The sequence below is a fragment of the Cervus canadensis genome, chromosome 7 (assembly GCF_019320065.1).
Source record: "Cervus canadensis isolate Bull #8, Minnesota chromosome 7, ASM1932006v1, whole genome shotgun sequence".
Classification (NCBI taxonomy): domain Eukaryota; kingdom Metazoa; phylum Chordata; class Mammalia; order Artiodactyla; family Cervidae; genus Cervus; species Cervus canadensis.
The window spans coordinates 34898608-34924412 of record NC_057392.1 but is presented as its reverse complement, the minus strand read 5'-3'; the positions used below and the strand labels follow the sequence as shown (position 1 = coordinate 34924412).

The window sequence follows — 25805 nt, the reverse complement described above, 5'->3', positions numbered from 1 at the left end:
AGGATTAGGATCATAACCTGGGCTCAACAATACTGCTTTCTGTTAAAAACTCATCCACCCCCTCTGCTAGCTGCCTGTGAGGAGGCCAGCAGGCCAAGGGTTAATGAGAAACTGCTCCCTCTCACCCCCACCTAGGAGGGGGCTTGGCCACAGGTGCCTCTGTGGATGGGTCCTGACCAGAGGTCTCCAAGAGAGCATGGAAAGGGTGAGAAGAGCGCGACGGGGCTGCCAGGGCCCAGAGCAGGGGCCCAGATTCTGCAGAGCCTGCACTGTTCCCTGGGCAAAGCTTCCTTTGGTTTTGGAGAGGGAGGAAAGTTGATAAATGTTTTCAGTTTTCAAGAAGATATATGTTACAGTCATATATCTTCCATGTTTTCTACCAAGTGCAACTAGCACTTTTATAAACAAACGCATAATAAAATCTAGCATTTATGATACATTAGAAAGTGAAAGTGAAGTCACTCAGTTGTCTCGGACTCTTTGCGACCCCATGGACTGTGGCCTACCAGGCTCCTCAGTCCATGGACTTTTCCAGACAAGAGTACTGGAGTGGGTTGCCATCTCCTTCTCCAGGGGATCTTCCCAACGCAGGGATCGAACCCTGGTCTCCCGCACTGCAGGCAGACGCTTTACCGTCTGAGCCACCAGGGAAGTATTGCTTATCAAAAAAGATTTTTAAAAACCATTTAAGAACAATAGTTTTCTACTGTCTAACGGCCTTGGGCCTCCCTGGTGGTTCATATGGTAAAGAATCCACCTGCAATGCAGGAGACCCGGGTTTGATCCCTGGGTCAGGAAGATCCCTTGGAGAAGAAAATGGCAACCTGCTCCAGTATTCTTGCAGGGGAAATCCTACAGACAGAGGAGCCTGGTAGGCTATAGTCCATGGGGTTGCAAAGAGTCAGACATGACTGAGGGACTAATACTTTCACACTTTTCAATGGCCTTAGGAAGAAAACAGCATGCACCTGAGATAAACAGAAATGTTTCCCAGCGTATTTTCTTAAAGGAAATGTCCTTCTTCCCTGGGAGCCGCAGGTGAGAGTGTAAGCCCTGAACGCGGGTGGCAGCCTGGGGGCCCCGTCCTGTCTCAGAGGGCACAGTGTTTAAGAGGACAGGTGGGCCCAGTTCTGTCTCTGATCCCATCAGACCTAGAGATTCCCTCTCTGACAGCCCCCAAAACATCCACCTGAACAGACTTCCTTCTGTCAACGAGAAATAGCTGAGGTCTGAACAACACGATTTGTTTTTTAGCTCAAATGCCGGTTTGCCAAACCTGAGTTTTGAGGAGTCCTAAGAACTGAGGCAGCATTTTGTAGCCCTCAGAGAAAACACTTGTTCACAAATATTTTTTTTTCCTGGCTCTAAAGCTAGCTTGCCACACCAGAGTTCCTGCAGGTATATACCCAGCAGAGCTTACTTAGATTAAACAATAAAACATCAACAACAAATGGCAGAGGAGAGGAGGGGAGGTGGTTAACAGGAAGTCTATGAACTCCCCTTGGAACTGGAAGCTGGTTGGCGGGCCTGAGACCTAGAGGCACACCCATGGCTTTTTCCTGAGCCTCTTAGGGCCCCAACACCCAACTCATAGCCAGCTTCCCGAGAGGTGGTAGAAAAGTACGCTGGAGGGCACAGAAGGTTGTGATCAGCCTTGGAGACCACCTGCAGGCTTTAGGAGTTCAATGGGAGATGGACAGGGTGCAGATACCCCAGCCAGCCTCACAGTGAGGTGGCCACAACACCAGATGTCATACCTTGCGGTGTTTCACTACGTAGTAGAGGACCGGTGCCCGGCTGCTGCCCTCATGCCGAGGCCGCCACACCAGTTCGTATGAGTCAGTCTTGGACGTGCGGGGCGAGCTGAGGATGATGGGAGCCTCGGCAGGGGCCACTGGCCCCTGACCCCCGGGACACTGTGGGGAGGCTGGCTGCACTGATGCTGGGGGCCTCAATAGCCCTGGGTGGCCCTCGGGCATCTGGTCAGGGCCGCCAGGTCTGGAGGGTGGCACTGGAGGTGTGACAGTGGCCGACTGAGCATCCCACCACGGTCTCAGGGTGGTGCCTGGAGGACGAGCAGGAGGGAGAAGGTAGGGACAAGCAGTTAGTCCCCTGGCCGCTTGCTCAGCCATCCCCCCACAGAGAAAACAGGGAGATAAGTCAGAGGGAGAGCTGCTAGGGCAAGAAGAGCCCTGGGCTGGGGACCTGAGGTGACATCAGTCCCCTCAATACTCTGCCAGGCTCTGTGGGGATGGAGGGTTGTGACCCTGCCCTGCCAGGGTGGAAAGGCAGCCTGAGGGCCCCTCCCAGGCTTCCTGCCACCAGCCTGTTTTCCTGCATTCAAGTGTGTCTTAAGTGAACTATCTCAATTTGCTCTCAAGGTTCTGGGAGCCCTCTTTCTCTTATCTGTGAGTGTTTGTGTGTGTGTGTGTGTGGGGGTGCTATGCGGACGTGGCCCCCTCTCACTGTGGGATCTGTACCATGGCACAGTGTGGTCCTCTTCCTGCTCCACTGTGGGGACCTGGAGATGTGAGCTGTGAATGTAAATGTGTCTGAGACTCTCAGAAGTAGGAGGGGCCTCACTCCCTTCAGGAAGGGTCCATGGACTCTGCCAACACTAGTTTCTGTGGAGCCCTATACCAAGATCACAGGTGTGAAGCCCTGTACCAAGTTCACAAGATAAAAATCTCTGGAACTGACCAAGCTCCATAGCAACTGTTGCCATGGGTCTCTGGATCTAAACCTGCCAGTTCCCTGACCCCATATTAGGTAAAATAACCACCCTATTATCCATCCTATAGCATCCTAACCAATCACTTAATGCCACCACTGCAGTAGGAATCTTCTCTGTCTTGAGGCTATAAAAGTTGACTACTAGCCTGTGAAAGGGTTCGGCTCTCCCTTGAGCCGGCCCACTGTTCTAACAGCGTCTCCCACTCTAGTAAACTTTAGTCTCCTCTATTTCTGCCTCAAGTCCAGAAATTCTTTTCCACCCTGCACACAGACCACGACAGTTTTTATTACCTGACCTCCTGCACCACAGGAGGTTGGCTCCTGACTCAGCGTTATTCCTGGTTGTATTTTTCTCCAGTTGATTCTTTGATAAGTTTTATTTCCTTCCTAGGAACGTTCTTGAGGGCAGAGTGTTTATTACATTCTCTGCATCCCCCACATTGCCTAGACCAGTGCTGAGCAAACAGCAGTTCAATCTGTGTAGACCAAAACATACTAGCCTGTTACTTATATGGAGACACTTGGTCTTTGCCAAGCAATTATTAAAATTATGATCTACGCACATGTCAACTGAAATGAATCAAGCTAAGAAAGACAGACATGCTTTGCTTTGTGTTAGACCAGTGGTTGTCAAACTGGGTTCTATGGAACTCTAGGAACTCAAGAGATTCTGAAAACCAGAAGTTTTTAATACAGTATTTAAATAGGTTATTTGCACTACTGAAAATCTGCAATTCTGACTTATTAGTAAGTTAATGTAAATTTGAACTTAACTGTGTTAGTTGCTCAGTCGTGCATGACTCTGTGACAACAACTGAGCAGCTAACATTATTAGCTGTAAGTTCAAATTTATATTAACTTACTAACAAGTCAGAAGTGCAGATTTTCAATAGTACAAATGAACCATTTATATATTATATTTAAAGCCACTTTTATTTATTGTATACATAGGGGTTTTAAGTTGGGTTTCTTTAAGTTCTGTAAATGTTCAGCTGGAGTCCCAGTCCCTTGGACTGCACTCACCTGGCCTGGCGGTCTTCAGCTGGACCACAGCGTGGGCGCTCCCAACCTCATTCTCGGCCATGCACTGGTAGACACCTTCGTCCTCGGGCCCCATGCTGACCACCCGCAGGGCCCGACGAGATAGTCGGAGGCGCTGGCTGGAGGTGAGGGGCACAGCGTTCCTCAGCCACAGCACGGAGGGCGGGGGGTTCCCACGCACCTCACAGGTGAGCTTGGCGCTCTGGCCCCAAGGGATGACCAGCTGGGACAGCTCCATGGTGACCTCGGGGGGTTCTGCCAAGAAACCAGAGCAGAGATAAGGAAGGCAGAGTCCTTCAACCCGGCCCAGACAGGCTGGGGAGGGGACTGCTATGGGGAAAACCTTGCTCCTTCTCCATGACACTCGTAGAGGAGAGGAAAGGCCCCACAACTCCTCCATCAGAGTCACAACTGGGAAGGACTGCCAGCCCCTACATCCTGGTCCCTGGGAGCCAAGGCCTCTCAGTTCTTCCCCACTCACTCACTCGGCATGTGATCTCTCAAAAGGCATGTGACCCTATCTGAACCTTGCTTATGAGCTTCTAGAGAGGCTATGCAGATAAGAGATGGCCAAGGAGAAGAAGGTCTGCAGAAGGCACTTACCAAACACCTGGACATTGTAGAGGATGACCGCGGCCCCGGGCTCCCCAACCCCATTGTCGGCCATGCAGCGGTAGGTCCCAGAGTCCTCCTCACTGGTGGTGTCGATGAGGAGGTTGCTCAACAGGAAACGTGTCTTGTTGTAGCTGGCAACACTGGAGCCATCCTTGGCCCAGGTAACCCTCGGGGGTGGGATCCCGCTGGCCACACACTCCAGGATGAGACTCTGGCCTTTGGTGACAACAATGGTCTGGGCCTCTGGTGGGTAGATGATGCGGGCAGCCTCGGCAGTGGAGCCTGGAGGGGCGAAGAGAGAAAGGACCATGTATGGGACCAGGATGGGGTGCAGAGGATCCCCTCCACCCTGTTTTGGGTAGCCCAACCCCAGGAGGCAGCGTGGAAGGTTGGAATTGGAATCAGACAGCCTGGTGGTGAGCATCCTGCTGGGCTGAGTGGGATAGATCTTTAAATCTATGGTTTGTGTGTGTGCTAAGTTGCTTTAGTCGTGTCTGACTCTTTGCAACCCTATGGACTATAGCCCGCCAGGCTCCTCATTCCATGGGATTCTCCAGGCAAGAATACTGGAGTGGTTTATCATGCTCTCCTCCAGGGGATCTTCCTGACCCAGGGATGAAACCTGCATCTCTTATGTCTCCTACACTGGCAGACAGGTTATTTACCACTAGTGCCACCTGGGAAACACTTTCTGGTTTAAAGAAATGCATTTCTCATATCCAAAAGCCGATCAAGTATTTCATCAGTTGCTCAGCTGAGGAAGCGGAGAGCTTTTTTTAATGTGAGGTAGAAACTGCACAGAACTGATGGAGAGGAGAGCTGCTCTCCTACACTGGACCTTTCTCAGAACCCCACAAGAAGCATACTAAGTGTGATATTTCTTTACACACCAACCAAGGGCAGCTCCAGCGTTTGTTAAGATCTGAAACTTACACAGCTGGGAGTCCCTCTTGAAGAAAAATACAGTATTACAGATACAAAATTAGGTGAGCAAGGACCCACTTAAGTTTTGCTTCATTAGTTTCATGGTAAATCTGCAACTGGTGCCAATTCTAAACTCTAATTCCACATAAGATGTCACTCTACTGAATACCACGGGAACATGGAAAAACGCCTGCCGCACAGGACTCGCTCAGCCAAGGCAGCCGTTGTTCTCACAGAAATGGAGAGTGACGTGGGCCTCCAGGGATTGTCCCCAGAGAGAGATGCTGGGCGCTTCTGCAGTGCAAACAGAGGAGTGCAAGGCACGCCTGGTGGCCTCACACAGGCACAAATGCTCCTGTCGTTTGTCCTGCCCCAAAACACACATCCCAAACCGTCCCCCTCCTCTGAAAGTACCACAACGGAGGAAAGCTCTCAACAGGCAGGGAATCAGACGACGTCCCTCACAGGGCGCTGACACGACCAGTGAGCTCGGCCACCCCCGGCTCCTAACCAAGCCCGAGGGCCACAAGCAGAGAGAGGCTGGCCGCTGAATCCCGAGTCCAGGATGTCCCACCAGCGGCCCCCGCCCCCATCAGTGAGACCCGCCCCTTACGGCGCACGCGCAGCCTGTCGCTGGAGCCTGAGGTCTTCACTTCCTGCGTCACCGGGTTGTAGGCGGCGCACTTGTACATTCCCTCGTCCTCCTGGCTGGCGTTCACGATCTGGAGGTTCCCCGATGGCATGATCAGGTAGTTATCTGAGGAGAGGACAAGGCAGGGGGCAAGGGGTGAGTGTGGGCCCGGAACAGTGCACCCAGCAGCTCCCACAAAGGTTCAGGGCAGGTAGGGCAGAAGCCAGGAGCTGACCCGAGTCCCAACAAGTCCAAACTGACAACGCTGCTCTCCCCATGAAACCTCACACCAAGTGGTACAGAAGTGCCAGGAGTGACACTACACAACCAGCTAACAAACTGGCTAGCTGACACCCCCCCACCACCCTGAGTTTGTACACAGGCCTGTGGAGGAACAATTCTTATTTTCAAGGGTTCCCAAGAAGCACGGAAAGGAAGCAGGATTTGGGATCTGCCATATACTAACTGTGTCATCTTGGGCAGGTTAACCTCTCAAATCCTGTTTCTTCACTTGTAAGATGGCATGATGTGTGCTGCCTCAGACACTTTTGTTAGGACCGAGAGGCCGTGCTGCAGACATGGGATATGAGCTGATTATTCCTCCAAGGCACCAGGAAGGAGGGAATTGCCTTCAGAATTTCCCATCAGTCTTTGTCATGGTCACAACTCTGAGCCATCTCACTGCTGAACTTCTACAGCCAAGGAGGAATATTCTAATCCCCAACCCTAGCCCTCTCCATGAATACCTTGGAAGCCCTTCCCTCTGCATCACTGGCCTGTTAGGCTCTGTCTGCTTTCGCATCAAGGTGTCACAGGGGTGGGGTCCCAGGGCTGAGTTCAGCCTCTGTCCACAGGGGACAGATTCATAGTATCTGCACACCTGGCAACTAGGATAGTGTTTGGCTTCCTGACAGGCAAAGCACTGGTCATCAGCGCTGAGCTTTCTGGTGGCCTGCCCTTGGTCATCTGGATGTCCCTGCAATCTGGCTCGTTGAATCTGGTGCCTGCCTGTCACTGGGCCGCCCTAGGTGTGAACTGCTTAAGCAAATGCCAAATAGGAAGGAAAAAGACCTTGATTCTTGTGGGATGGGCAGGCCTCCTCTAGGGGCCACTGCCACAGACAGTAGACATTCATACTCTAATCTCTGGTTATTTCTGAGTGGCAGGATTAGACTTTTGATCTTTTAAAAAATGCTTTTTTGTGTTTTCTATAGTAAACATATACTCCTTACATAACCAGAAAGTTAACAAAAATATTTAAAAATCTCTAGGACATTTTAAAAGGTATACATTTGAGGTGTAGGGTCCAGCCATAGGGTCTCCTTGGCCTTAAGTGCAGGTCATCTGTGGGAGGAAGTGCCCTGTGGGCACTCTGCAGATGAACACTCGGTCTCCCCTGGACCAGCTGTCATGCCCACCATGGCCTGAGCAGGAAGCTGTGATGGCTGCAACACCAGGAAGACAGGGAGAGGGAAAACCTCAGATTCCACTAGAGAAACAGCTCTACTGTGCAGGGAAGAGCCCCACCTCCCACCAGGGAGCCCACAGCTCTAGGAACATCTGGCTCATCAGGCAGTCTTCCGGTGAGCGCCTGGTGGCAGGAAGATGGCACGGGGAGGGTCTAGAACTCCGAGCTGAGAGCTCTGATCCAGTGGCAACAGCTCAGCAACATCTGGCAGGGCCTCAAAGGATGAGGAGATTCCTTGTGATAGGTTCAGGGGACCTCCACTCTGAGGCCCTTCAGTATCCCGCAGAGCTGCATCTTAGGGTAGTAGATGGCTGAGGGGAGGGTGCTGTGGGGCATTGACAGGGTTTGGGAGGCGCTGTAGAGGCACCAACTTCCCTTCTGGCCCCGACCTCCGGGCTCCTGCTTGTTTACTCACCCCGGGAGGCCTCCAGCCACTCCTGTTTGACACTGTACCGGACCTGGGCTTTTGGATGGCTCTCGGGAAGGTGGCAGGCGATGACCGCTGTGTTCCCCTCATCGACTTCAATCACATGCTGCACATCTAACTTGAAGTCCTGGAGATCTGTGGAGAGAAGAGAAGGGGCTGGTTGGGCCTAGATAGAAGAGAGAGGTGAACAGTGTGCTGTTTCAGGCTGGGCTTGTGCCTCAGTGTCTTTAGTCACAGTCGACAGCAGCAAGAACCTCACACATTGAGGAGTCCTCTGGGGGTGCTCTGAGTCCTTCCTCCAGCCTTTTGTGGCCTAGAGTTTACAGGAGGGAATGTGTGGCTTGCATCACTGCATGTGAGTACAACTGGGTGTATATAAGCTGCCGGTGGGTAAGCGTAGAGAATTCCATCAAGTGGTGCCTGTGACACAGACCAGCCTCTTCTCTTACATTGACCTAATGCAGCAAGGGGCCTAGGCCCATTGGCCACACTGAACCTGGCTAGAAATGGATCATGGTCAAGGCACAAATGTCCTGGCACAGCTCACAGAGACCGAAAGGAACAATGACAGAGAATGCTTATGTCTTTTTTCCAGTTCAGTCAAGAATAACCTTCTAATCAGACATCCACATCAAAAAGTGAAAGGCCTGATATTCTGCTTAATGGCCAACCATAGTTAAAACCAGAAGGCTGATTTCTGCTATGTACAAGCTATGTGGTCCTCCCCCAGTATCCTTGGGGATTGGTTCCAGGTGCCCCAGTGGCTACTAAAATGGAGATACTCAAGTCCCTTATATAAAATTGTGTTGTACAGTGCTTATAGTCAGCCTACGTAACCTTGGGTTTCCCATCCACAGAAACTAAGAGCCTACAGTATGTCATGTCATGGCTAATTCTGTCTCTGGGCTGGGGATGGAGACTGTGGATACCCAAAGGGTTTTCTAAGGCAAAGAGGAATGTCCCCAGTGGGGTTTAATGGCAGTGGAATGCAGGGGAACCGAGGTCCTGACACCAGGCTGCAGTCTCTTCTAACTTGCCTTGGTGGCAGGAAGATGGGATTTAAACTGAATTGGATGGAGATCCATCTGGAACAAAAGCAGGATGTTTCCCAAACAATCCAACAGCCCACACAACAAAACTCTCTCTGTTTGAAGCCAAATCACTGATGTCCCTGAACAAAATGGGCTATTTGTGCAACAAAACCACATGCCAAATTCGGTTTTCAGGACTGTAGCTGAATTTAAGAGAGGAAATAAAACTAGTAGAGAATAAGATAAGAGAGATGAAAATATTTACCCAGACACTCTCCCCACAAAGGTGCTTAGAAAGCCCTGGAGGCACCCTGAGTGCTGACCACACCACATTCTACTCAGCTCTTGAGAACTGATACCATCACACTGTAACTGCAGTTACCTCCACCTGCCTGTGTGGTTCGTTCCCAGACAAGGCAACAGCAGTAGTTGGGAGTCAGGTTTCTCACAGAACACATGAGGTAATTACCAAAAACAAACTACTGTCACCAAGGAGAGCCCTGTGATCATGGCGCTCAGTGAGGTCAGGAGGTTTCCCACTTAACGTAACTTTCTAGAAGCTCTTAGTGAAGTCAAGCCAGAGCCACAGGAAAGCCCTTTTATTTCTATGAAAGGATCATTGCCCCTTTGATTCCAATATTGAACTGTGAACTTTTTAGGGTCACGGACCACGTCTTGTTATCTTGTCCTCTGGCCTAAGTAGATGCTCAGTGAATGCTAGATGACCAAATGAATGTTTATCTTGGAGCTGGGCCCCTCCGGTCAGGTACAAGATGCCCATGCATGTTATTTTGTGAACTCAGATTTTGTAGTTGAGCTGGGTTGACATTATGAGCTCAAGGGCTTAGTGCAACAAATTTTCCATCAACTGTTTATCCAAGTGTGGCCAATCTTTATCTAAGTGTGGATATTTTGAAAATAGAATGTTTCTTGAGTTGTTTACTTTCAGGGTCACAGGAAAGAGGTAAAACAGGTCTAATAAATGTGAAATAAGAAATACATGTTGTTAGGATAAATGGCAGCATAGAAGACCTTGAGCTCACCTCCTCCCATGAAAATACCAAAATCATACCTAACTGCTGAACAAACATCAATAAAAAAAGTCTGGAACCTACCAAAAAAGATATTCTACATCCAAACACAAAGAAACCACTACAAGATGGTAGGAGGGGTACACTTGAGATATAATTGAATCCCATATTCCCAAGGTGGGCAACCCACAAACTGGAGAATTATTTTGCCAAAGAAATTCTCCTATAGGAGTGAGAGTAGAGTACTGAGGTCATGGCAGGCTCCCCAGCTTGGGAGGTCTGGTATGATGAGCAGGAGCCCCCAGAGCATTTGGCCTTGAAGGCCAGTGGGGCTTGATAGCAGAAGTGCCACAGGACTTGGGGAAATCGAGATCCATTCTTGGAGGATGCATACAAGGTCTTATGCACACCAGGACCCAGGACAAAAGTAGTGACTTCACAGGAGCCTGGCCCAAATCTACCTGCTGGTCTTAGAGGGCCTTCCAGGGAGGCAGGAGATGGCTCTGGCTCTCACTTAGGACATAAAAGCTGGTGGCGAACATATCCAGGAGTACTCACCTGAAGGCTGACATCTTGTTGGGATATTAAAACTGGGACCTGACCCCACCCAATACTTGTAGGCTCCAGTGCTGGGACACCTCACACCAAACAACCAACAGGGTAAGAACACATGGTCCCACCCATTAGCAGGCAGGTGGCCTAAAGACTTCCTGAGAGGCTTCCCTGGTGGTCCAATGGTTAAGAATCCACCTTGCAATGCAGGGGACGCGGGTTGGATCCCTGGTTGGGGAATTAAGATCCCACATGCCTCAGAGCAACTACTGCACCTGCACGCACAGAGTTTGTGCACTGCGTGGTCCCATATGACTCAATGAAGATCCTAGGCACTGCAACTAAGACGTGATGCAGCCAAATAAATAAATGTTTTGAAAATAAAGATTTCCTGAGCACACAGCACCTTTAAATATGGTCCTGACCCCCAGAGGGCCAAGACCCAATTCCACCCACCAGTAGACAGGCGCCAGACCCTCCCACTAGAAAGCCTGCAGAAGCCTCTAGCCCAGAGTCACACACTGGGAGGGCAGACACCAGAAAGCAAGAAAAATACAGTCACACATCCTGTGGAACTGAGTCTGCAAACACAGGTCAGAACCTCCCCTGGGACCTGCTGGTCCCTGGCCATAGGGTGACAAGAGGGGAGTGTAAGGCTGAGATACATGGGAATCCCTTACAGAGGGCCACTTCTCCAAGGTTGAGAGACATAACTAACCTTCCACATACATACAAACATAGGAATCCCCTACAGAACAAATGAGTGATGTGGAGACAGGCAATCTACCAAGAAAGAGTTTAGAGCAATGACTCTAAAGATGATCCAAGAACTTGAGAAAAGAATGGATGAGAAGTTACAGGATGCTTTTTAACAAAGAATTAGAAAGTAAAAAGCACAACCAGAGTTGAAGAATACAATAACTGAAATGAAAATAACACGAGAAGAAATATATGCTATTCACCAAGTGGTATGGTAAAAATGATGACAGAATGCATGGTTCATCTCTATAGTCCCATTTCACTTTCCAGGCAGAACATAAGTGGTTCCTGTGGGTCAAGGTGAGATCTCTCATGGATTCCTTCCTTTGGGTGGGTGTGGAGCCTTCTGGGTTTTTAAGGAATCATCTCATCATTATTTAATTTTGTGTTGGTGATGGTGGTTTAGTCTCTTAAGTCGTGTCTGACTCTTGCAACCCCATGGACTGTAGCCTGCCAGGCTCCTCTGTCTATGGGATTCTTCATGGACAGAATATAGGAGTGGGTTGCCATTTCCTTCTCCAGGGGATCTTCCCAACCCAGGAATCAAACCTGGGTCCCCTGCATTGCAGGCAGATTCTTTACCAACTGAGCTATGAGGGAAGCTGAGGGAAGCTGCGTTGGTGATATCCAGCCCTGACTAAATTGCAAATTCCTAATGGGCAAACTTTCAATTTTGCACTCTATGCCCCAGCCCCAAGCCCCACTGCACAGTCTTCAGGAGGTACCACGTTCATTGAGTCCTTGTTGAATGAAGTTTGAAAGACAGTGCTCAAGGCCAGCTTTGTCGGCATGCAACCTGTGCAGCTGTGCCAGGCCCCTCACTTGGAAGAGGCCAACGCTTGGTTTAATGCTCTGCTATCACTGACTTGAAATTTTAAATAACATTTGACCAAGGGACCTCATATTTTCACATTGCACTGAGCCCCCCAAAACCCATAGCCCAGTCCTGGCTGAACCTCTCATCCAAGAGAGTGGATGCATTTTCTCTCAGTGAGGAGGATGGTAGACTGTGGGAAAGGGTGAACAGCCTGTGCTCTGGGATTTCTAGCTGGATGTTACTACCTGCTTTTCATAAGCAAAGTACCTCAGCAATGCAAAAGCCTTAATCCTCCTCAGCACAGCATACCTGCCAAGTCAGGAGACTCCCCACAGAGAGAGCAGTAAGCATGTGAGCTCAGGGGCATCTGGAAAATTCCTCAGTCACTGAGAAGCATGTGTCTTGCATGGTCTAATAAATCTAAAACTACTCCACCAAGAGTTTTTGAGTTTTTGTTTCACCCTCTTCCTTTACTTCATTCCAAGAAAATCTGCCTCAAGCAAGAATATACTTAAGCCTAACAGCATTTTGCAAGAAAGATATGAGTAACTGAAAGGAGTCTGGCATCAGAATGCCATTTCCAGCTTAGCCCCGGGCTCCTGCCCCCTGTAACTGAGAACTTATCTGTGCACAGAGCACACTCTCCTCCATGTACACACCTCACTGACTCAAGACTGGAAAATGCTACACACCCCTAGGCCCCTCTGGGGGCCTTCTGTGCATCCCCCGGATTTAATGCTGGGTTGGAGACAGTGGGCTGTGCAGTGAGGGAGGCACAAAGCTGGGCGCTGGTCAGCTGGGCAGCCAGACAGCCCTCCTGTTCTGATGCCAACATGTGCACAACAGCCCAGGCAGGCAGGACCCAGGACACCCCTCCCCTCAAGGGCCGACTGGCAGGCAAGCCTACTGGCTTCAAAACAAGTAAGCAGCAGTTGGGTCCCGGGCTCTGTCCTCCCCCCACCCCACACCCTGAGCTTAAGCTTTAGTTGTTGCTTCACTGGATAAATGCTCCCAATTTGGCTGGTGGAGCAAAAGTTGAGTGTCACTAAGGGATCAAAGGCAGAGTAATGAAGTGATGAGCGATCTGAAACTCAGAGTACCCCCTTTTCTAGTATTTATTGGGCAGGAAGGAGGCCAGGGAGGGGCAGAGGCTTCATGATCAATAACAGCCTAATCAGCCACCAGATGAGAGGCAGATGCAGAGAGATCTAGGTGGCTGCATATGAAGGAAACCAGCCTGTTCGCAGGCCCCTTTGTCTGCAAAGCTCAGAGCACTTCCCAGGGAATAAGGGGCAGGCCCTTCAGTTACAAATGGGGTTAGCAGGCCTCCAGCCTCACTGCAGAATGATGGATCAGGTTTCATGGGGGAAATGGTTTGACAGGACACCTGCCCTTGCCTGTTGGCTGGTGTGTTTGAGAAATCCATTAGAGGAATGTTTTTGCAGCTTTAATCCTCTTACCTTCCCTCAGACCCTTCTTTTGCATCCTCTCTGTGTATTCTTCTAGCTATTTTATTAACTTGTCTGCACTAATCAAATGCTGCGAGGCCCACTCTTGTTCCTCAGCTCTCAACAAACAGGTCAGAAGTCCTGGTCTTTGGGGCCATCTCTTGAGTTTACAGACCTTCTTTATTAGTCCCAGAACTTTTTGCTTTCTGAGACAGTCCTAAAATCTTAGGCTCCATACAGAACCCTGCCCAGCTCCCTGCCTTCTAAGCACTCAATTTCTTAACAGAACATGTATCTTCTGATAAATCACTTCCGTCGGAGCTTTGGATACACAGGTGACAGGGATCTGTTCAGATACAATCATGTAACGTGCTCTGAGTTTTCACATTCCCAGGGTACATCAGGCTCCTACCTTCTTGCCCGTGGGGAAAAAAAGAAGGAAAATAACAACTTTTAGAGGCATGTGAGTGTGGCTATCACCGTGAGGATCATTCGTGAAACTACAAATTGACAAGTTTTATCTTGAGCCCCCTTTGACTTACTTTCTCTCTTTCTCTCCACCTTCTAGCCTTGATCTTTCCTTTATGAATAAAAGGTTCAGTAGATCTATGAATTATATCACAATATTTAGTGCTTGTTTTCACATTCTCATAATACACAATTGTTAGATTTTCATTATAGGCTCATCCTTCAATTCTTACATACTTTCCATGCCTCACCACATGGTGCCTTGTGCCTCCACAAAATGCCCCAATGTAAACATTAAACCTAACCTTTACTTTCAAGGAGTTTCCTCATTTGATCCTCTTCTCCCTGAGTCCTCCCTTCAAAGTGCAAGTCATTCAGTCGTGTCTGACTCTTTGTGACCCCGTGGACTACACAGTCCATGGAATTCTCCAGGCCAGAATACTAGAATACTGGAGTGGGTAGCCGTTCCCTTCTCCAGCTGATCTACCTGACCCAGGAATTGAACCGGGGTCTCCTACATTGCAGGTGGATTCTTTACCGGCTGAGCTACCAGGGAAGCATCCTCCCTTAGGGTGCAAATTAAAAGTGCAATTCTGCTCAAGAAAGAAGTCAGGTAAGACAGTGCCTTCAGATAGAGGCTGCCTAGAGTTACCAAAATCTCCATCTCCATCAGCTCAGCTGAACGATTACAAACATTCTGGCTTTTAATCCATCCAGGCATTTTTTGTGTCTGGTCAGTCTTGCCCTTCTCTCCTGACTGTTCTCAGGGCTCACAGGACAAGCCTGCATTCATCTGTTGAGGCCTGGATGTGATCCACTGATTGTGGGGGCACCACACTGGGCTCACTTGGCAGTGCTGCCAGTGAGGGCGGCTGGGCAGCCTCATGGCCATCAGCAAGTTTGGGCTGACTGATCGTTCCATCTCCCAGCTCTCCTGCCTCCAGGGCTCAACTTGTCCCTGTACTGGCTTCCTGTGTCTACAGCCAGTGTTACAAAGTGTAGAAAGATTTCACCTAATGGAGTACCCCAGTGACACACTGACCCTGTGGCCTGGCCCTGTGCCTTTTGAAAGGTAGCAGAGGTACAAGGTGAGTAAAATTAAGAGTGCATTGCTCACTGTTCTATGGATGGACTTGGAGGTGGTGTCTGAGCAGGGGAAGGGTCCCACCTGCCTCTCTGGGTGGGCTCTTTGCCCTGAACTACTTCATGGATGGGAAGAGAATCACAGCATAACTCCTGGTCTCCAAGTCACCTGAGGAGCCATGGCTTGGCATGACCCCTAGATCAAACCTCTGAAAGAAAATTCTCTACAAGTGGAAAGCCATGGTGATGGACTGCAGAAGTGGAGTGGAGGCTGGAGCCTGACGGTGCTGCCTTTAGAGATAGAACTGTCTGCTCTTGATGACTGAATAGGGTTGATTGCAGGATGGGCAGGCCTCTGAGGCATGCATTCTGGAGCCTATCACCAGTCCATAGCCTTGGCACACAGACCACTGAAGTCAGACTCAATGGGAGCCCACAAAGCTGAGCAAAATCAGCATATTCTGTAGTTGGCATCTGGCACAATACCATCCCTCCAGACATCACTATTCATTTACTCAACCAGGCTCAAGTTGTAGAAGATACCAAGAAGATAAAGACATAGTTCCTAACCATGGGGGGACTTTAATTGAAAAGACAGTTAAAGCAACACATAGGCTGGCTATCACAATTCGAAAGAGTAGTGTCCCTAAGTGTAGTCCCTGCCACCTTCACCAGTGTGCCAGCCTAGATTAGGTTACCTTGATCTCCAGGCATGTTTGAAGGAGGGCTGGTGGAGTGAGCACTTCTCCTTTTGCAGGCTGGAAGAGTGGACAAATACATTTGCTCTCTTGAGGATTTTTTTTTCTGCCTGTTCAACTGCATAAACAATTCTGGCTCCAAAGCTCTCTCCTGACAGCCATGGAAATGTGACATGAAATTTCACAAACACACTTTCTGATGAAAGTAAGGCATGCTCTCTTTTACTTAAATAAAAACAGTTCCAATGAGGGTTAAAAAAAAAAAAAAAAAACACCTTTGCAGATGCCAAGCACATTAGTTGTTAAATCGTGTGTTTCTTTCTTTTCTTTTGAATTAAGGTGTGTGCACCCAGATTTGAGTAGCAGGAAAAAGCTCTGGGTGGAGAAGAGATGAAAGAGCCACAGGGAAGAGGGCAGAAGATCAAAGTCAAGAGTGGAGGTGGGCATGACCAGAGACAGGGCATAAAAAGAGGAGTGTGAGAGGAAGGAGAAGGAAAATAGAAAACCTAGTTTGCAGTGTCATTAAATGATTTGCAGTAAACTGGCCTAATGCTTCAGGAATTTCTTGGCTTGAACCAATTAAAAAAAAAAAGACATAAGAGAACGAGAAATGCTATTAATCCTTAAAAATAAGTCAAGGATGGGAGCCGTTTCTCCACTGAGTCTGGCAGACAGATGAACAGAGACGACGTCTGTAGACCATCCCGTTTATCTGACTCCAGAACTGCTGTGAGGTAGGGCTGGCTAGCAGAACTAGGGAGTTTCTTTTGGATTACATGAAGGAATAAAATGGTTTGAAAAAATACACTGGGGAGAGAGAGAAGAAGGAAAAAAAGATTTACTTGCCAGCAACCCACATCACACACATTTCTCTGATCAACCAAATATAAACTAGAAACTTAGCAATGGGAAAATTAATGTGAACCCCGGTGGTCTGGACTCATCAGAGCCAGAACTGGTTCCTGGCACAGTGTTTGGCAGGCTGGCGGCCTGTACAGGAAGAAAGATGAGAGAAGACCGAGGCCAAGGTGTTCAGGGGAACAATGGACGTGAGTCCTTCAGTTTGTCCCTGAAAAAACAGAATTCCAGGTGGAAGAGGTAGGGGCAGTGTCTTAAGGCCAGTGGAGTCCACAGTGGTTCCTACTGCCCCAACCCTGCACACACACTTGGGAACTGTGTAATCCTAAAAGCAGTGGTGACTACCCGTGCCGTCTGCCCACCCTCTCTGACAGGGTCCTATGAGGTGCCTGGTAGGACTGCAGCCACAGTCACTGGCGTCTGCCTTCAAAGGTTGCAGAATTTCCTCCAACATCTTAATCTCTTTTATGCTTTATGCTTCTGACATCCATCATTTTTTCTAAACTCTTCCCGAATCTATTTGTATCATCAGCTTGTTTATATCCCAAGTGTTGCTTCATCCTTTCTTATTTGCTTCCTCAAAACTTCTACTATACCACAGTCTGGTGAAGAAATCTTTGTCTGCCTTCTGCATGCTCTTTTTGATCTTCTAGACTTCAACACATCTTATCTGGAAGCCTGCCTCTCCCTAGACATTCACTGAAGGCCAAGTGTGTACCGGGCCCTGTGTACCGCAGTGTGGTGATCACAGAGGCGAAGGGCAAAGAGACAGTGGCTGGAGAGGCCTAGAGAAGTGAACACAGGATGGCAGGAAGCTTGGAAGAGGGGACCCCATTCCAGACCTGGGGAGTCAAGGGGGGGTCAAGAAAAGATTCCTAGAGGAGAAGATAGTTGAAGGTTGATCACTGAGAAGGAATTTCTTAACCCAAAGTGAAGTTGCTCAGTCATGTCTGACTCTTTGTGACCCCATGGACTGTAGCCTACCAGGCTCCTCCATTCATGGGATTTTCCAGGCAAGAATACTGGAGTGGGTTGCCATTTCCTTCTCCAGGAGATCTTCCCGACCCAGGGATTGAATCCGTGTCTCCTGCATTATAAGCAGACGCTTTACTGTAAAGAATCCGCCTGCAATGTGGGAGACCTGGGTTGGGAAGATCCCCTGGAGAAGAGAAAGGCTACCCACTCCAGTATTCTGGCCTGGAGAATTCCATGGACCATATAGTCCATGGGGTTGCAAAGAGTCAGACACAACTGAGTGACTTGTACTTATTAACCCAAGGGAAGTGGGAATTTTCTGGGAAAGGGAATGGAAAGGAAGTTGTTACAGGCAGACAGAGTACCCAGGGAAAGTGAGAGACAAGCCAAAGAAATGGCAGATTGCTGGGTCTAGAGGAGGAGGCAGGGCTGAGAGGTGTGCTGAAGTGTCACGCTGTAGCCTAAGTCTTACTCTATGGTTCCTTCAAATGTTTTTAAGTAGAAAAGGAGCACCATCACTAAAAATTAAGCACAACTGTCCCTACAGAAAAACAACATGCTGTTTCTACCTAAGTTTTTCCCCCTTTTGCTTACAGTTTTTTCCTGTTAAGTGACAGTCCTTTATTTAAACATTTTTTACCATCTGCAAGACAGACTCGCTGTTCTATAGTTCCTGGGACTATTACTAGATTCCAAAAAATGGTTGAAAGTCTAAAAACAAGATCAGAGTGGAAATCCCTAAACTCTTACACACCTACACACAAAAAAGGGGAGCAAAGGAACTCATTTTCTCTCTTGATTCATTTTCATTTTAAAGGAACCATCATACATCATGTTCTTTAAAGAGTTCCAGGGATTTCAAGCAAACTAATCAACGCTTCCCTCATCTTCCTGTGCAAAAGGCTTCTCCAAGTCTGTTCTGGCTCATTGAATCTATAGTTGTACCTGCTTAACTCACTGTGTGGTCCTTCCTTTTTTTTTAGCTTAGAAAATGGACCTAGGATTTTATTAAAGCCTGCGGCTGAGTGTGCCAAGGATAAGTTGAGGAGAGGAATGGGGAATTCTAAGCATGTCCTTGGTAGAAGATGCACCATGGAATTTTTGAGTCTTTTTTTTGTGTGTGTGTGGTAAATATTGACTGTTGCTAAATAGAGAACTAGAACCCTGGCTGTGTGGGGCAGAAAGTTGCTGCCATGATGCCCTGAGCTTATACCACACATTTGCCTGAGCGCTTGTCCCAGACCTATGGGACTAGTATTGCCCATGCCCTTTGAAGTTGAATACCAGAGGAGATTCCTGTGAGGTTGTGAATTTCTGCCTGTACTAGTAGAAAGCAGAAAAAAGTTACTGTGACTTTGGCCTAAAGCTGTAAGGTATTCCTGAATAGGTCCTCTCCTATTTAGGTACTCAAGTTGCTCAGTACCTTTGGCATTTAAGCTATCTTTCAGTGGGTCACAAAGAGTTGGACATGACTGAAGCGACTTAGCTGTCAGTATCTTTCATTCTTGTCCAACTGGCAAAGTAAAGCACACAGCATGTATGGGCATAAAACAGCTGCATTTCAAGCTTGAGTTAGTTCTCCTTTTCTAACTACACCCCCATGTGGAGCTGTCTAGAGCTCCCCCAGCAAGGGAGGCAGACTCACGCTCAGTCTGGTGGGTAGCTTCAGACCCAGCTTTCAGCTGCAGACCCCTTCCTCTCCTAGGGAAATACAGCTACCAGGTGACTGTCTCTTGTTACCCCACCCTGATTTCAGAATCTGACTGCACTCACTGTGAAGTATCTGCACCGTCCCAGAAATAGCACTGGGCCTAGGTCTAAGTGCACAATGTAGAGAGCTGAACTTAGTTGTTGAAGGCCTGAGAAAGGTGAGAGGACTCAAAACACTGGAGATAAAGATTGTCCTACACACATTCTTCAAGGCTCAACCTTGAGCCTTCCTCAATTCCCTAAAATGGAAATGAATCACTGTTCCCCTGAATTCCCATTAAAATCTGTTTATGTCTCTCAGGCAACTCATGGCTCTGACTGACTTGTTTTATGGCTAACAGGAACTGCAGTCCATCTTCTCCATCAGACTGAGAGATCCTCAATAGCCCAGAGTAGTTCTTACTGTGCTGCTGTAAATTCTAAACACTCCCCAGTTCTCAGGACACCAACCTTTAAAACATCAAGCTATTGAACTCAGGGCTAGAGAATGGTTGGTTTCCTGGTTCCCTAGTGGACTGCATGAATCTCCAGCCTGCTGGCTCGCCTGATGATTTTGGACTTTCCCGCCTCCATAATCATGTGAGCCAATCCTTTGAAATAAACCTTTTTCTTTTTTTCTTTCTCTATTTCTCTCTCTCCCCATACATGTGAGTGTGCGTATAATTATATATATGTTCTCCATAAAATTACACATGTGCTTAGTCATTCAGTCGTGTCTGACTCTTTGTGACCTCATGGACTGTAGCCTGCCAGGTTCCTCTGTCCATCTCCAGGCAAGAATACTGGAGTGGGTTGCCATTCCCTTCTTCAGCAGATCTTCCCAACCTGGAGATGGAACCCAGGTCTCCTAAATTGCAGGCAGATTCTTTACCAGCTGAGCCACCAGGGAAGCCTTAAAATTACATGTGTGTGTCTATATGTGTGTGTGTATAGTGATTGATTCTGCTTCTCTGGAGAACCCTGACTAACAACAAGGATAAAGGAAGCTAGAAATGTTTTAAGACAATGTTGACAGCTGGCCTTAGTGGCCTGTTCTAATTCAGGGTCACAGCATAGAAGACCTTAAGGAAGTGTTTGATGGGAATCAGAGTTTAGGGAGCTTGAGAAAGAAGAGACGTGGCTTCTGTTGGTGGAACTTAACCACACAGAGGGCCAGCATTGGCCCAGCCTGCCAACACTGTCTGGTTGCAACAACACCCATCAGTGAACCAACAAAAGCATAAATGGACACCTCTTTGGGCTACAGTGACAACATACATGCAGTGACACTATGGGCTGCTCTCAAAGTGGCAGGGAGGTGGGAATCCAGGTTGGAGAACATGTGTAGAGAGGGAGCTACGAAAGTCACAGGAAATGGGTTTGTCCTCTGCCCCTGATAAGCCAGTCCTCTCTCTTGGCTCTGGCTAAGATGGAAGTTTTGGCCCCTGGACTGTGTCATCCTACGGGATGCTCCCAGAACTGAGCTAGGCAGCACAGAGAATGGGCCCCAAAGCCTCCTCCAAGAGGATGCTCCACAAATATGTGTTGACCACATGGGTGAGTGAATAAAGCCTGCTTCAAAACAGTACTATCATATATTCTCTCATTTGATTCTCTAAAAAACAAAACCATAAGACCGACGATGTAATCAGTACTGAGTTCATTTCACAGTTGTGACAATCTGAGAGATTAAGGGATTTGTCCAAAGCTACTTGAACTCTTCAGTGGTAGAGTTAAGACTTAAAAGATCCTGGGTTTAAGTTTCATGTTTTTTTCCATTACACCAGTTTGGCTCTTCATTTCACTCCTGGGTTAAATTATGTTACAAAGGGCCCCTGTCTCCTTCTGACCTTTCCTCAAAGGCACAGAGTCATGGAGACAGCTGCTGAAGGGAAACTCCTACCTCTTCTGTCCACTGCCTTGCGTCTGATCTCTGATACCAGAGAAAGATCACTCTCTGACTGGCCCTAGGGCTTAAAGACCTTAAGAAGGGGTTATGGATCCACTCACAACTAAACCAGCACCAGCTTAAGACTTCACATTAGCCAGTGTGAAGTCATAGAGCCAATTATGTATCTTCCCAGAAAGAGAACATCCACTCAGTTACTGCCTATTTCCAAGTACTCGAGTAGGACCTGGGGATGATAGGATAGCTGGAAGAATTAATTTAAAAGATAGGGATAAAGAAAAAAAGAAATTAGGAGTTTATCTGAATGGTAGATAACTGCGGTAAGGGACAGAAAACAGCTTTCCCGTGGCATGCGGCTCTGAACTGGTCATGATTACTTGCTCTGCTGAATGGAGAATGATGTTAAGGCCGTCTTGGGGGCCAGAACAAGGAATGAGGTATCCGTGGGTGACGTCTGCTTTTGGTTCAGGTGCATAGAGTGGGAACCTCAGAGCTATGTGGAATGGTGGGCCTCTGAGTGTCAAGCTTGTGAAAAGACAGGCAAGAAGAAGAAAGGAGATCAAAGTAAAAACATTTCAAAAGAATTAGACAAGATGGTCTGAAGTGACGCATTAGCAATAAGAGAGATTCACTACAAGGAAAGCTTAAGTGAAACAGGAAAAAAGACTTCTCCACAGAGGAGAGCAGGAAGGACAGCAGGTCTCCACATGGGCAGGACCACTCAGAGGAGAGGGTGGGAGCACACCACTGAGGCTTCATGTGGCTCCATTTTACCTCATGCCACCAGGCAGGGGTGGAGTTCAAGTGCACCCCCTGGCATCAGAGTGAAAGTGGTCTAGACCAGGAAAGCTCTGCTGGCAGCCTCCTCCATATCCCTGGATCCTCAAGCCAGGTTCCAGCCCCCATCACAGGAAGCCCCCAGTGATCTCTAGGAGTTCACTAAGACACAGGAGGCAGCGTCCTTCCAGGGAGGTCAAACAGCACGTGCTCTGTCTGAGGACAAATGTTTGAATGCACACAGGAGAGATCGGAGGAGAGGAGGAGAAGGAAGCCTGAAACACCAAGTGCGGGTGTGCGTGCGTGCGTGTGTGCCCGCCAGCACGCCGCTGCCCGCCTCGCCTCTGAATGCAGACCATGCCTCCTGTAATCCCTTCTCCGGCTCAGCCTCCCTCGCACACCAGCCAACTGGCAAAACACAGCCCCTATTCTGCTCAGGAATGTGCTTTCGGAAACTTAATCTAGCTGCTGAGTCTGGGCCAAATCCCCCATGGCGTTAACCCAAAGACAGCACCCCTTTCTCCCACGTTCCCGCCACCCCGTCCCTGCCTCCTCCAAGTCTGGGAGGCTGTAGTTCCAGTTCACCAACTCCCTGTGTCCCAGGACACAGACCCTGCAGGCCTGCTCTCCATTTCCAGCACTTCTCCATCCATCTTCTGGTCAGGCCCAAACATTTCCCTTCTGATTCATGTCTAAGTGACATGCCAATAGCTCTTGGCTTTCAAACAAGACTCGCCTCGGCTTCTGCACAAGCCCCCTCTTCTCTCACTGTGCCTCCTTGGGTTGCAACCAAACCCTTCCCTTTGTCCTCACTGCCAACTGCAGATCCCTTCAAGCACCAGAGAAAGAGGGGCCAGGAATTTTTTAAAAAATAAAGGCTATAAATTGTCTCTCCTCACACAGATTCACCTTGAAGTAGGAGGAGTGCTCCAAAATAAATCATCTACTCTCCAGCTCTCCCTTCCTCCAGACGGCGAAAGGTGCAGCCTAGCTCCTGAGTGGGCCAAGTCATAGAGTCTCCTGGATCTTCACAGACAAGGGCTGACTACCTCAGGGTAGCAAACCTCCTGGAGGAGCAGTGGCCCCCTTCAAATGCACAGACATTGCTAAAAAGCTCCTCTTATTTGTAAAGATGAACAACTGGCAAGGACCTGCCTGCTCAGCACTAGGAGAAGGGTGCAGTCCATTAGAGTGGAGTCACTCTGGGATGTTCCAGGGCCGAGCACAACTGTGCCTCTGCTCTGGTGGGCGACAGAAGACAGACGAACTAGGAGCCTGCTGAGGTGGTTACACAGAATGTACATGCGAAAAACACATGACAGTGTTCACTTGAGATTAGCGCACTTTGTGTACTTTACTGGATGCACCCTATACTCAACAAGAAATGTAAATATGGTCATACGGCCAATGGAAAATGCTTGTCCTACAATGTCAAAGGGGAGAGACTAAAGATAGTAACTATCTTCAGTGCTGTAAAAATACGGGTACAGATGAAGGCTAGAAGGGTACGCTTTAAAATGACGGTGGCTTTGCGAGGATGGTGAGGAGACAATTTCTTTCTCTAAACTTTCTATGTGTCCATTTTAATTATCATTAAAAGATACACAAGAGAAGTATGATGGGAAGAAGCGTAGCTCTGACCTCAGCCCCTCTTCTATGACAAGATGATCCCTCCCCACCTTCTCACCCTTGTGAAAGCACCCTCCCCTAGCCCACCAGCACAGCTGGGGGCCCAGGGCCTGCCTCCCTCACTGAACCCTGACCGTAATCCGAACTCTTAGCCTGCTCGCTAGAGGTCTGGCACTTAGGGTCAGTCAGTACTGCTGCAGCCACAAAGGAAAAGTAGCTCCCACTGTGTGGGGGGCTCTAAGATGCAGTCCCCCCTCAGCCTTGCCCCCAGGAGGGTAGCTGGGGACCCTCTGCCTTCCTCCCTCCCTCCTCTGAGCAGAGGGCAGGACTGCTAGACTGCTTCCCAAGAAAATAGGCACACTGTGGCAGCCTCTGTTCTAGTCTCTGTTCTCCCACAGACTAAAGGCCAGAGGCATCTGGAAACCAGAGGCAATGACGGGTCTTTTTTCCCCCCTGCTTTTCTACTTTCCCAGCTCTCACCACTCTCCTCCAGGACTCACGCCTCACACTTCAGGGAGCCCAGCTGACTTTCAGGAGCATTTTATAAGTTTCCTGCCTCTAGTATGACCCATAACAGACCCCCAACCTCCCAGAACTACAACATCAACAAGGGAGATGATGATGGTGATATGGAGGCAGGGTGTCTGGGACAAGGGTCACTGCTGAGTCATGAGGGGACACAGACCTCAAAGAGTAAGTCCAAACACCATTAAACTCTCAACAAGATTCCCTGTTCCCTATACTTCAGCCAGCAGAGAAAGTGAAAGTGTTAGTCTTTCAGTTGTTTCTGACTCTTTGTGACCCCTTGGATTGTAGTCCCCCAGGCTCCTCTGTCCATGGGATTCTCCAGGCAATAATACTGGCAATAATACTGCCATTTCCTTCTCCAGAGGATCTTCCTGACCCATGGATCAAACCAGGGTCTCCTGCATTTCAGGCAGACTCTTTACCAACTGGGCCAGCAGGGAAGGGGAAGTAATTCTTAATACTGTTGGCTCTTGAACAGCATGGGTTTGAACTGCATGGGTCCACTTGGCCATGGGTCTCTTCCCATAATAAATACTACAGTATCACATGACCAGAGGTTGGTTGGACCTCAGATGCAGAGGACCCCTTATGAGTCATATGTAGAGTCTCAACTGACCAGAGGGTCAGCAACCCTTACCCTGCATTGTTCAAGGGCTAAATGTTTCCTGGCCATAGACTCAGCATATAAGAACAGGTGTTGGGGCTGCTCTGTAGCCTTTGGGAGTTTATTTAATCAGCCAACTCATTTCCCATGGCAAATCAGGTAATGTGTGCACTGAGCTTGGGCACAACAGTATATCCAAGTGGTAATTAAATGGAAAGGTAGTAAGAAGACTTCTGGCATCCTCTTTGGACCAACAGTCTCATTCTCTTCCTCTTTCCCTCTTTATCACACAGTTGCCTTTTCATTGTGTTCTACTGTTTCTATCCCAGGCATTTGGAATAGGCCTGCCCCTCAGAGACGCAGGAGGCCAAGAGGAAATGGGCAGTATCTGTTCAGACCATACATAGCCCTGTACATGCTCTGACTGCAACTGCTGTGAGGACAGAGTGGGTGGGGGTGGGGGATGGGCAGCAAAGAGCTGGCACCACCCCACCTAAGATCACAGAGTGACCAAATAGAAAGGCATGGCATGGCCCAGCTCTGGGGCCCACAGAAACAGGTCAGCCATGTCAAGGGATAGACAGTCACTCCTGGTATGGCCCCTACCCAGAGGGCACAAAGGTCCCCCAGACACTGGAGATTACTGGGCAGCCACTGCTCTCTGATGAGAAAGGTCAGCTGGTAAGGCCCCTTTTATGATAAGGCTAACAGGGGGATGTTGATTGGGATGGGGAAGAGAGAAAGAATAGGAGGTGGGCAGAGGAGCAGAACTCACTGGCTAGTGTCACGGTGGCTGGCACACTGGCCACGGCCCCTGCAGGCATCCGGGCCACACACTGGTAACGGCCCACGGTGTGGTTGTTGAGGGCAGTGATGACGAGGGTCCCGTGGGTGATGAGGATGCCCAGGGTGTCATCTGAGCCATTCAGCTCCTTCCCGTTTAGGCGCCAGGTGGTGTTCATCCAGGGGGGCTCCACCACGCAGCCCAGGATCACGGTTCCTCCGAGCTTCTGGACAGTAGAAGAAGGCTGGACAGTGACCTGAGGAACCTCATCTGGAGGAAGAACAGGGATGCAGCAATGAATTGACACCCCCCAAGAAACTGACAGC

At 48.9% G+C, this 25805-nt stretch overlaps 1 protein-coding gene across 6 annotated transcripts in view; it reads right to left on the bottom strand.

The window, feature by feature from the left end:
• BOC (BOC cell adhesion associated, oncogene regulated) overlaps positions 1-25805 on the bottom strand; it is an 82918-nt gene that overhangs the window by 10993 nt on the left and 46120 nt on the right. For all 6 annotated transcript variants that reach the window (XM_043474856.1, XM_043474853.1, XM_043474851.1 and 3 more), the window contains 6 exons: positions 25471-25749; positions 7828-7974; positions 5927-6070; positions 4378-4671; positions 3757-4029; positions 1758-2065 (listed from right to left, as the gene is read on the bottom strand). In XM_043474856.1, the coding sequence (XP_043330791.1) occupies positions 1758-2065; positions 3757-4029; positions 4378-4671; positions 5927-6070; positions 7828-7974; positions 25471-25749 (1445 nt within the window). The remainder of the gene's footprint in view (positions 1-1757; positions 2066-3756; positions 4030-4377; positions 4672-5926; positions 6071-7827; positions 7975-25470; positions 25750-25805) is intronic.